At 36.9% G+C, this 12,894-nt stretch overlaps 1 protein-coding gene across 2 annotated transcripts in view; it reads right to left on the bottom strand.

Moving 5' to 3' along the window:
* Positions 1–661: 661 nt before the first annotated feature.
* VMA21 (vacuolar ATPase assembly factor VMA21) overlaps positions 662–12,894 on the bottom strand; it is a 28,120-nt gene continuing 15,887 nt past the window's right edge. For both annotated transcript variants that reach the window (XM_074205612.1, XM_074205610.1), the window contains exon 4: positions 662–2,604. Coding sequence is in view for 1 of the 2 variants with exons in the window: in XM_074205610.1 (XP_074061711.1) it covers positions 2,549–2,604 (56 nt within the window). In the remaining variant the exon portion in view is untranslated. The remainder of the gene's footprint in view (positions 2,605–12,894) is intronic.

Genomic DNA, 12,894 nt, shown 5'->3' with positions numbered 1-12,894 from the left:
TTATAATGGGATTTGGGAAAGGACAAACCCTTTACCAAGTGAAGGTAAATAAAGCAAATAAAGACAGAGTAGGATTGAGTCTTTAAAGAACTGGATCTTATAATAATGGACAATCAATAAACATTTATTAAATCCTACCAGGATTTACAAAGATACAAAGATTTAAAAAAATAGTCCCTGACCTCACATTCTAACAAGGGAAACAACATGAACATAAATATTTATATGCATTATTTCCTTTTTTTGGACATGGCTAATATGAGAATTTGTTTTGCTTGACTATGCATATTTGCTTTTGTTGTTGTTCTTTAATGCTTTATTTTTTTTCTAAATTACATGTAAAACCAATTTTAATATGTTTTTCAAATTTTGAGTTCCAAGGGGCTGCTAGGTGGTGCAATGGATAGAGCACCGGCCTTGGAGTCAGGAGTACCTGGGTTCAAATCTGACCTCACACACTCAATAATAATAATCTAGCTGTGTGGCCTTGGGCAAGCCACTTAACCCCACTTGCCTTTGCTAAAAAAAAAAAAAAATTTGAGTTCCAAATTCTCTCTCTCCTTCCAAGAAAGCAATTTGATATAGGTTTTATATATATATATATATATATATATATATATATATATATATATATATATATATGTGCAGTCATGCTGTGAAAGAAAACACAAAACAAAAAACTCCAAGAAATTAAAAGAACCTTCATTCAGACTCCACCAGTTCTTTCTCTGGAGATGGATAGTACCTTTGATCATAAGTCCTTCAGAATTTTCTTAGATCATTGTATTGCTAAGAATAGCTAAGTTATTTACAACTGTCCTAAGGGAAACACAATTCTCAAGAGTTACAGCTATTATCTTCCTGTTCAGTCATGGTCATATTAACTAACCTTTTTTTTCTTAGTCTTAATGACTTTTTTCCTTTATATTTACCTTTTCATGCATCTCTCAAGTCTTGTATTTGTTCTGGTCTTTTTATCAGTTTGAAAATCCTCTATTTTGTTAAAAGTCCATCTTTTCCCCTGAAAGAATATGCTGAATTTTGCAAGATAATTAATTCTTAGTTATAATCCAAGTTCCTTTGCTGCCCCGCCCCCCAGAATATCATATTCCAGACCCTCCAATCCTTTAGTGTTCAAGTGATAAGTCCTGTCTGTGTAGTCCTGACTGTGGGTGCCTGGTATTTAAATTGCTTCTTTTTGGCAGTTTGCAGTATTTTTTTCTTTAGCTGAGAATTCTGAAATTTGGCTCCAGTATCCCTTGGAGTTTTTAATTTGGGATCTCTTCTTGATTCTTTCAAGGACTATTTTATCTTATTGTTCTAGCATATTAGGGCAGTTTTCCATGATAATTTCCTGCATGATATTATCCAGGCTCTTTTTTCTAATCATGCCTTTCAGGTAGACCAAAAATTCATAAATTATCTCTCCTGGATCTATTCAATAGCTGGATCATTTTTCCTAAGTACTTTACGTTTTCTTCTATTTGTTCAGTCTTTGTGTTTTGTTTAATGAAATCTTGGAATCTCATAGAGTCATTAGTTTCCATTTGTCCAATTCTAATTTTTAGATTTTGTTTTCTTTGGTTACTTTTTTATTTCCTTTTCAATTGGTTAATTTTACTTTTTATGTAAAATTTGTTCATTTGGCCAATTTTACTTTCAAAGTTATTGTCTTCTTCAATAAATTTTTCATCATTCCCCTGTATGACTCATTTCTTTTCTCCATTTCTCTTCTTCTTCTCTTCTTTGGTTTTTAAAATCCTTTTTGAGTTCTTCCAAGAGATATTTTTGGATTTGAGACCAATTCAAAAACCCCTTTGAGGCTTCGCATGTAGGCAATTTGTCACTGTTTTACTCTTCTGAGATGGCATTTTTATTGTCCCTGTCAGAATAGTAACTATGTTTTGTGCTTCTGGGGGGGGAGTACTCATTTTGATAGTTGAACTCTGCAAAGGGTATACAGTGTCAAGTTTTTTTTGTGGTGGGGCTGGGGCTAGGGCTGGGGGGAGGGGAAGTGGGATGGTGTCTGGTCCCTGGATTACTGCTTACCTATGGAATTTCAGGTGCTAGGCATTTGTTCCCTGTAGTAGAGTAACCCAACTCAGTCCCACCTGTTAGCCCAGCATTCCCAGAACTCAGACTTTGTCTTCCAAGCTGGGGTTGAGACCCTGCACTGCTAGCTTACTGAGCCCAGGCTTGAGCTGTTCTGTGGCTAAGAGCCTCCGGGTGGCTTTCCAGTTCTCCTCCCTACACTAGCCTATACTCTCCCCTTTTACCCAAATGAGAGAGACCTATACACAAGTTTTTGCCATTATATCTTGAAGTTGAGAATTTGTTTCACTCTGTTTTTGGTGGGTTCTATTGCTTTAGGGTCTATTTAGAAATTTCATTTAAGGTTGTTTCAACATGAGAGATTGGACTCTAGAGAAACATGAAAAGAATTACACAAACTGACACTGAACAAAGGAAGTAGAACCAAGAGAATATTTATACATATTATCAACACTGTGAGTTGATCAACTATGATGGATGCAGCTCCTCTTAGTAGTTAAGAGAGATCAAGGACAACCCTGGGACACTTGTTATTGATAACGCCATCCACATCTAGAAAAACAAAACAAAACAGAAACTGAATGAACACTCTGTTCACTTTTTAAAAAGTTCCCTTATGCTTTTCCTTCCTATTCCATGGTTTTCTTTCTTTTCCCTTAGTCTTTATTTTTCCATACACAAAATGAATAATATATAAACATGTTAAACACAAATGTACACGTACAGTGTTCACTAGGCTCTTGCTGAGGGGAGGAAGGGAAAGGAGGATGGAAGAAAACTGTGTAACTTATAACTATGCATGTAACTTATAAATATGCATATAAATATGCAAGATGGATGTAAAAAACTTTCATAATATGTAATTGGAAAAAATAAAATAAAAACAACCACAACAAAAACGTTATTTCCAGAAAAGCTCCAGTAGTTTCCTAGCTTCACACTGTCATCTTGGCTCCACCCCCAGAAGTCAGCCATGCATATCTGTAACAGGTTGTGTTTTTCTTGCTTTCTCAATTGGTGTTGTGGGAAGAGAAACAGAAGGGTAAAAATTTAGAACTGAAAATAAAATAAAATTTAATTTAAAAATAAGGATATGTAAAACTTATGCAACATAAATTCAAGGTAATGTTGGAAAAGAGACCTTAAGGGGTGGCTAGGTGGCATAATGGATAAAGCACCGGCCTTGGAGTCAGGAGTACCTGGGTTCAAATCCGGTCTCAGACACTTAATAATTACCTAGCTGTGTGGCTCTGGGAAAGCCACTTAACCCCATTTGCCTTGCAAAAACCTAAAAAAAAAGAGAGAGAGACCTTAAAAGTTGGTTGCAGAAGGGGGAGACATTTGATATAGAGGTTGAGCAAGAGTCTTGCAGAAAACTGAGGGATTCTAAGAGGTACAAGTGAAGGAGTGGATTCCAGGCACAGGAAACAACCAGAGTAATGGCAAGAATTGTGGAAGATGTCATGCTGTGTGTGAGGAATAAAATGAAAGTCAGACTAGGCTCAACAGTAGAGCAGAGTGTGATAAGAGATGGAATGCATAATAAGGCTGCAAAGCTGTGAAGGACTTTAAGTATCAAACAGGGGAGTTTATATTTGATTCTAGAGGCTATTAATAAAAACCCACTAAAGTTTATTAAGGAAAAGAGTGACAAAGACAGATCTCCACTTCAAGAAAACACTTTGTATGCTTTGTGAAGGATGACCTGCTGGGGAGCAAAGCTTAAACAAGAAGTCCAATTAAGAGGCTAGGATGGATATAATAAGGGCCTAGGGTGGTGGTTGTAAAAGTAGAGGGAAGGAGACACATGGAAGGAAGAGAAGTAGAGATAGAAATTACAAGTCTGTGTTATAATTCAAAACATAACACTCTCTAAAGAAGCAGGATACAAAATAAACTAATGAAATTAAACAACATTTCTATATAGCAAAGAGATAATCCTGGAAGACATAATAGAAATGGAAATTTCCCTTGTAATAATTACAAAATACATAGCCTATTTTGGAGTCATTCAACCATGGCACTCTGTAGAGAGACCTCTTTGAGAATGAGTTAAACAAATGAAAAGACATTTAGTGCTCATGGCTGGGCCATGCCAATATAAATGACAATATTAGCAGATTCATTTGCAGATTTCATGCTAAACCAAGCAAACTACTAAAGGAATATATTATAGAATCAGGCAAAATAACAAAAAATTCATTTAGAGGAACACAAGAGTTATAATCTTAAGGGAAATCATGCAAAAAATAGGAATGAATAGATATGTGTGTGTATATATATGCATATATATATACATAGGTATATGTATATATGTATATCATATATTATTAAGAAATTGTTTCTATTTAATTAAGAAATAGAAAAGTAGACCAGTGTGACAGACTACCTAAGGAAGAAATAAACAATTGAACTCAGTAATAGTCATTCTGAGAAAAAGTTCCCTATGTGACAACAATTGCTAGGAAAACTAGAAAGTAATTTGGCAGAAATTAGATTCAGACCACTATCTTACGTCATATGCCGGCTCAAAATGAACATATGACCTGAATATTAAATATCATACTATTAAAAAAGACTCACATCAGGCACTTTTCACAGCTCTAGGGAAGAATTATGAACCAAATATGACATAGATGCGATCACAGAAGATAATATAGATAATTTCAATTATTTGAAATTGAAAAAATTATAGAAGCAAAATTAGCACAACTACAATAAGAATGGAAATGGCTAATTGGAAAAAACATCTTTGCATTGAATAACTATGATAAGGATCTCTGCTATCCAAGATTTATTTATATGACACTACACAAATACAGAGAAGATCAAAATCTATTCCTTGCGAGATAAGTGGTCAAAAGGATATGAACAAACATTTTTTTTTAAAAACTGCAACCATGAAAGAATACTCCAAATTACTAATAATAAGAAAAATACAAGTCAAAATAACTCTGAGGTTCCATCTCACACCTAGCAGATCAACAAAGACACCAAAAGATGATAACATTCAGTGTTGTAGAGATTGTAGAAAGATATGTACACTAAAATGCTGTTGGGGGAATTATGAATTGATTCAAGCATTATGGAAATAAATTAACAGTTACGCTAAAAATTTGTAATTATGCAAAGAAAGTAACTAAAATGTCTATACCTTTTAGCATTGAAATTTTACTGCTAGGCAGTAAATACAGCCCAAGGACGTCACTGACAAGGAGAAAATCCCCATAGACATCAAAATATTTATAGCATCACTTTTGTGGTAGCAAAGAACTAGAAACAAAATAGATGCCCATCATTTGAGCACTGATGAAACAAACTGTGGTCTGTGAAGGGAATACTACTGTGTCATAAGAAACAACAAACCTAATGAATACAGAGAAACAGGGAAAAACTCAGATGAGGTGATGCAAACTGAAGCAGTCAGGAAAAATGTACACAATGACTATAACAATGGACGTGATAAGAACAACACCACAACAGTCAAAAACAAAAATTGTGAAATAACAAAGAACAAGAATACGAGATAAAGAAGCTATCTCTCCATTACTCCTTTGCAGAAATCAGGGTCTAAGAAAGTGGAAAATGCATATGATGTCAGATCTTTTCATAGTGTTAATAGATTACTGAATTATTTTCTCTTCTCCCTTTTTGCTTCTTATTTAAAATTCAAATTCTTTGTTATAAGGGATGATTCTCTGGGAGAAGCAGGGAGAGAAATAGCATAAAGAGATCTACACTGAGGAAACGAAAGATAACAAAAATATTTTTTCCAAAAGGGGAATGAAGGGGCAGCTAGGTGGCGCAGTGGATAGAGCATCAGCCCTGGAGTCGGGAGGACCTGAGTTCAAATTTACCCTCAGACGCTTAATAATTACCTAGCTGTGTGACTTAGGCAAGTCAACCCCACTATCTTTCAAAGACCAAAAGAGGTATTTAAAAAAAAAAACTAGAATGTAAAGAGGTGTCCATTTTACAGAGGAATGCCTGAAAAAAAAAGTGGTATATGACTATCATGGAAAATTATTATGCATTAAGAAATGACAAAAGAGATAATTTCAGAAAATTCTGAATAGTATGGAATAATGCAAAGTAAGGTGAGCAGAAAAATAACTTATACAAGAACACTGGAAAGAAAAAAACCCAGAAAGGCTTAAAAGCTCTGATCAATGAAAGGATTAACCAAGTCTCCAGAGGACCAGTGATGAAATATGTTAGCCACTTTCTGACAGAAAGGTTATGGGCATAAGGTGCAGAAAGAGGTATACATTTTTTAACACAGCCACTGTGTGGGTTTGTTTTGCTTGACTATGCTAATTCGTTACAAGAGTTTTCTTTTTCTTTCTTGAGGTTACTTAATTGGGTGGCAAGACTATGAGAGAGGGGGGAGGTAAGCAATAGTGATGCCCCAAAAAGAGGGCCATTGAAACATTTTTAGAAATGCATAGAAGAGAACAGGAAGAAGTTCAGAAAGAAACCAGACAAGTAGGGCAGTTTTGTAAGTAATGTGTGGAATTTATTACATACTTTTTTTTTAAAGCAAGTGGTATGAAATGGAGATTCATGATTTCATATATATAATGATCTTTTTGTGTCCTGCTATGTTTATGGAAATATGGTTTCTTTTCGTGTTTAAGTTCAGAATTTTTTAAATAGATATTAATTTTTAAAGGATTTATGTTAAGAAAATGACTAAAATTTCCTTGCCCATGATCCAGAGAAGAACCCATCTCCAGAATCTTTATGAGTGCAATTTTTGTAATAACCCAAAACTAGAAACAAAATCGATACCATTGCCTTGGAAAGGAAAGGTAAGGGGAAACAAATCGGAATTTCTATATTGACTATCACTGTGCTAAGTACTTTCCAGATATTATCTCAATTGATCCTCACAGCAATCCTGGGAGGTAGGAGGTAGGGAGATTGTTATTATCACCACTTTTTGTTTGGTTTGGTTTGGTTTTTGGTTTTTGCAAGGCAATGGGGTTAAGTGACTTGCCCAAGGTTACATAGCTAGGTAATTTATTAAGTGTCTAAGGTTGAATTTGAACTGAGGTCCTCCTGACTCCAGGGCCAGTGCTCTATCCACTGCGCCACCTAGCTACTCCTATTATGCCCCTTTTACAGCTCAGAAAACTGAGGTAACAAGAGGCTACCAATTTGCCCAAGGTCACAGATTCCAGGCTACTCACTGCACCACTTAGTAGCCTCAAAAAGGCTAAAAAAGTTGTGTTGTATTCTTGGAATGGAATATCATAAGAGAACATGAGTACATTTTTTAACATGGCCACTGAGTATGAAGGAGCATGGGAAAACTTTAAGCAAACAGATGCAAAGAAATGAACAGAACTAGGAAAGCAATATTCACAACTACAATAATGCAAATGGAAAGAAAACCAACAAAACCAAAGCTGAATACTCTGAAATTATGATGATTGAGATTAGCTGCAAAGAAGAGATATGAAAATGGACCTCCCTCCCTCCTTTTCAGAGATGGGGGACAATGGGTGTGGAGTACTATATATAATGCTAGACTTGGTTGAGGCACTGGTTAATTTTGTTATACTATGCTCTTTCTCTTTTTAGTTTTTATTATAAAGTATGGCTGTGGGCATGGCAGGATATTTTGGGAAATCAGGTGATATAAAAGCAAAAGATATTAATAAAAATTCTTAAAACAAATATAAATAAGACAGCCAAATCATACACTGCCAAGGGGATTGAAAGGCAGTGTGCCATAGTGGATAGTTTTGGACTAGGAGTCCAAAAGATCTAAATTAATATATTAATATCCTGTCTTAGACACTTAACTAGCCATATGATACTGGGAAAGTCTCTTAGCCTCCCTCAATGTTTCCTCATCAATAAAAAGGGAATAACAACTACCTATCTTCCAAGGTTGCTGTGAGGATCAAATGAGCTAACATATGGAAAGTGCTTGGCAAACCTTAAAGTGCTATCAAAATGAAAGCCATTGTTATCATCTGACAGCTTTTCCTCCAAAGAGGACTTGGGAGTGACTTACATTGTAATGAATTACTGTCTACATCTGTTGTGTGGTCTGCGCTTAAGCAATTTTCAAGGTAAATACTGAATACACTCCTTAAATGAATGATTTCTTGATTCTTCTCATCTCTATTCTCTTTTACACCCACTAATCCAGAATTGTACACAAAGGAAAACAAAACCATGCAGAAGGAGAGTGGAATCAGTGAACAAAAATCTTTTCTGGGCCAGTTGGAATAGGCTCATAAGATTTAGAGCAGGAAAGAACCTTAGAGATCTCCCAATTCCAACCCACTTGTTTTACAAAGGAGGGAACTGATATTCAGAGAGGTAAAACAACTTGTCTTCTCCTGATAAATTCATTCTTTTTTTTTCCCTTCCAACTATTTATTTTTGGCATTCATTTTGTGAAATTTTGAGCTCCAAATTCTCTCCCTCCCTGCTGCTCCTCTCCCATCCACTGAGAAGACAAGCAATATGATATCAATTATATGTGTGGAGTCATGCAAAAGATATTTCCATGTTAGCCACATTACTAAAAAAAAAAAAGCAAGAAAAGCAAAGTGGAAAAAGTGTGTTTCAATCTGCACTTAGAGTAGATGGACTCATTCTTTAAAAGCCAACTCTCATGCTACCTCCTACATCTCCTGTATCCTTCTGGGATCCCCCCATTGAGTAACAATCATATCCTTTGCCAACTTTGCTTTAGTTTCGTTCCACATTTATCATGTAACATTGTGCCCATTATCATTGTCTATGTTTGCATAATATCTCTTTTCCAAGCTGTAAGCTCCCTAAAGGTAGGTTAACATCTTATTTAAAATTCAGCTAGGTGGAACAGTGGATACAGCACTGGACCTGGAGTCAGGAAAGACCTGAATTCAAATCCAGCATCAGACACTAAGTAGTTCTGTGACCTTGGACAAATCCTGTTTGCCTCCATTTCTTTACCTGTAAAATGAACTGGAGAATGAATAGCAAACTACTCCAGCATCTTTGCCAAGAACACTCCAAATGAGGTCATGAAGACTTGAACAGGACTGAAATAAGTGATCAACCACAAGAAACAATAATCTGCCCAAGAGACAGCATGAATTGGTGGAAAGAGCAATGGCCTCTAAGTTAGGATGCCCTGGATTCATTACCTCTTGTGTGATATCAGAATTATGACTAGCTGATGAACATATCCAGATCCAAGCAATGACACAAAACAAGTCATTTTTTTAATTTGTTAGGGGCATAACCCCAGCAAGAATTACTTTCTTTTATGCCATAGCCAGATGTAACCCAGCTATTCCTTTTAGGGAAATCTCTACATTTGTACATGTTTGAGAGAAACACAAGCCTTTGATGCCTGCTCTCCATATCCACTCTCCAACAGACTTCTTTCTCATTCCAACTAAGTATAAACTTTCCTAGAAACTGCCTACACCAGAGACTGAAATTGGAATTATGATTAGTTTTGTGATTTGTTCCCTAAACATCTGATGGCATTCTTCAAAATTTCAAGGCTGGTTTAAAAGGTTGAGGAACAGGGCTGGCTGGGTGGCTAGGTGGCGTAGTGGATAAAGCACTGGCCCTGGAGTCAGGAGTACCTGGGTTCAAATCCGGTCTCAGACACTTAATAATTACCTAGCTGTGTGGCCTTGGGCAAGCCACTTAACCCCATTTGCCTTGCAAAAACCTAAAAAAACAAAAAAAAAGAAAAGAAAAAAAGAAAAGGTTGAGGAGCTGAGAATCTAAAATCATGAACAACCAATATCTTTGGGTTTTGTTGCCATTTTTACCAGCAGCTCATCCCAGGTCTCCTATCTGACAAATACTGACTGGATGACTTTGAACAAGTCACTTAATATCTTGATGCCTTAGTGATACTACAATTCTAAGCTATTCCTAGGAGGAGTTTCTTCAGTTCCTGAAACTGGCAAAAAACATAGGTAGCCCAAAAGAAAGTCTGCCCTAGAACACAATGCTTTTGCACATATAACTTTTGCTTAATAAATCTGTTAAACTGCCTGAGGTCCCATGAGTAGTGGGAAAGTCGGGATTTTAACCTAGGTCTTCTGATGCCAAATTTGGTCTTTTTTTTTTCCAGTGCCATTTGCTAGCTACATTACCCTGTTGCCTAGGTTCCTAAATATATGTGAGACTAGGCCTTTGTGGCATCATGCCGAGGTCTTTATTTAACTTCTAGTTGGGGGAGTTTGTTGTTGAGGAGGCGATAATAGGCAGACCTAAGAGGGTATAGAAGGCTAGCAGGAAGACACAGAGTATGAGTTCAATATTACTGGCCAGTTCAATATGGCAGGCAAAAAAGCCAAAGGAATCTTCAACTAGGATGATAAAGGCATGGAATACAGAACAAGTGAGGTGATGGCCTCTTTTACAGCCGTGGCCCCGAAGTAAGGTACATCTGGAATCCTGCATTCAAGTGCAGGTGTCCTGTTTTAGGAAAGGTGTGGACAAGTTAGAGTTTGTCCAACAAAGGGTAACCAGGATGAGAAGAGGATTAAAGACCATATCATATGAATACTGACTGAAGGAATTGGCGAAATTAAGCCTAAAGAAGAAAAGACTCGGGGGAACGTGGTGGTCCCATTTGAAACAGAATTTAGGCTCTTCTGTTTGGCCCCAAAACAGAGTTCATGAGGGCAAAGAGCCTTGTTGTAATGCAAAAGCTTTCTAAGAAGAAATAATATGGGTTCCCTCTCACTGGAAGCTGGTAAGTAGAGACTGGAGGACCACTTGTTGGGAATGTCGGGGTGTTTCTGTTCTCATCTACCTTTGAGATGCTGTGATTTTGTTTTGTTTTCTGTACTTTTATAACAGCAATAAGAGAGCATCTAGTAAATAGGATAATTCTCATTTCTACAAAATATTCTTTGTTCATACTTAGCTAAACCATATTTTAAATGATATCAATATAGACATATAGGTAAACAGACATATACACTCATCATTAAAGGCTTAACACCCTGACACCTGACTTCCAGTCTTTATTCTGCTCCTAATTTATGGTTAGGACTTCAGCTGTTTTTCAGATGTGTGACTCTTCATGATTCTGTTTGGGATTTTCTTGGCAAAGAAACTGGAGTGGTTTGTCATTTCCTTCTCTAGCTCATTATACAGATAAGAAAACTGAGGCAGACACGATTAAGGGGCTTGTAAAGAGTTATACAGCTAGTGTCTGACTGTGTCTTACTGCTTCACTTACTTCTCTCTAGCCTCACTTGCTTCCTCTGTACAATGAGGGAGTTGGCTTTGATAGGCTCCAAGTTTGCTTTCAGCTTAAAAGTTCTATGATTCTATGATCTGTTTACAAATCACTGCTGTATAATTGCTTAAAAGCTTTCTTTGTCAAAACCTCCATTAGGCTGGGATTTAATAAACTCCAGCTACTTGTTCATAAGGGTCATTGCAAAGTAACAAAACAAGCATCTATTTTCATACTAAACTCATTTAGCAACCATGTAGGCTTGGTGTGAAGGAAATGCTTGGTAAACAGCAATGGATTATATAAATGACAGTCATTTTGATACTTGTACAATGCCAAATATTAATGAAATCTGCCAAGTTTGGAAAACGTGATTGATTGAAAACTGGTCACTTTTTGGCAGAGGGTATCTGGCCTGAACTCAGAGTATACCCTCATCCTTTGAAGGAAAAAGGTGAGATGAGGTGAGAGCAGGGAGAAGCTGAGACACTTAAATAAACTGACAAGAGGTCCTGGGCTTCTGACAATTAGAACTGGTAGAGAATGAACAGCAGGATGTAGAGTCAAAAGGCCCAGATTCAAATCCTATCTCCCTGATTTATTGTTTGACCTTGGGCAAGTCATCTACAGCCTCTGAACCTATCCTCATAGTGCTGCTATAAGGAAGACAATTTGTAAGCCTCGGTGCTATAGAAACCTGAGCTAATTTTCATTCACCTCAAATGCAGAGGATATGGGGCTTGTGGGATCTGAAAAGCAGCAATCTACTTTCTTCCACAGCTAAGTATGATTGAGGAAAAGGCTACAAGGTTGTGAGCTCCTGATCTGCCACTACCAGCTTGATTAAAATGCCCATAGTCCCAGGAGAGATTGTACCTACGGTGACGGGCAAAGCCACTCCATGGCTTGTCTAAAATTAACAAAGTATTTCTTTTGATCCATAACAGCCAGAGCTTTAAAGTCATTAACAGGATACTTTTTAGGGGTCTGGGGGTTTTGCAAGGCAATGAGGTTAAGTGGCTTGCCCAAGGCCACACAACTATGTAATTATTAAGTGTCTGAGGTTGGATTTGAACTCAGGGACTCCTGACTCCAGGGCCGGTGTTCTATCCACTGTGCCACCTAGCCACCCCACTGACAGGATATTTTGAAAAATGTGTCAGATATTAGTAAAAGTTCTACTGAGTACAGTTATAATAGAAGGAGAAGCAGGGTTGCCAAAGAGAAAAAGTCAGTTCTGGGCCCCAGGAAGCCAGCCCCTTCTACGAAGTAACTGTGTGACCTTGGTCAAGTCTCTGCTTCCTCAGCTGAAAAATGCACAGTATTGAGTTAGACAATATCTCTAAGATCTCTTCTGGTTGAATGATCCCCAAACTTCATTTGATCATCTAACTTTATGCTAATTATATAAAGTATTGATTAAACTTCCTTAGTCAGATCAATTCACAGTTAACATAAACCAGATACCCTCTATTCAGCAAGCCTGGCCTGTTAGCTATTCATATGACCCAGGAAGGAAGAAAATAAATTCAATGGGCTTATTAATAAAGAGGAACACCAATCAACTCCAAAATTAAAAAAATATTCAGTTCGACAATTCACCCAGACTTGCTTCTCCTAGC

The sequence above is a fragment of the Macrotis lagotis genome, chromosome X (genome assembly GCF_037893015.1).
Source record: "Macrotis lagotis isolate mMagLag1 chromosome X, bilby.v1.9.chrom.fasta, whole genome shotgun sequence".
NCBI classification, from domain to species: Eukaryota; Metazoa; Chordata; class Mammalia; order Peramelemorphia; family Peramelidae; genus Macrotis; species Macrotis lagotis.
Note: the sequence above shows the minus strand (reverse complement) of the source record. Positions and strands in the feature narration are given on the sequence as shown.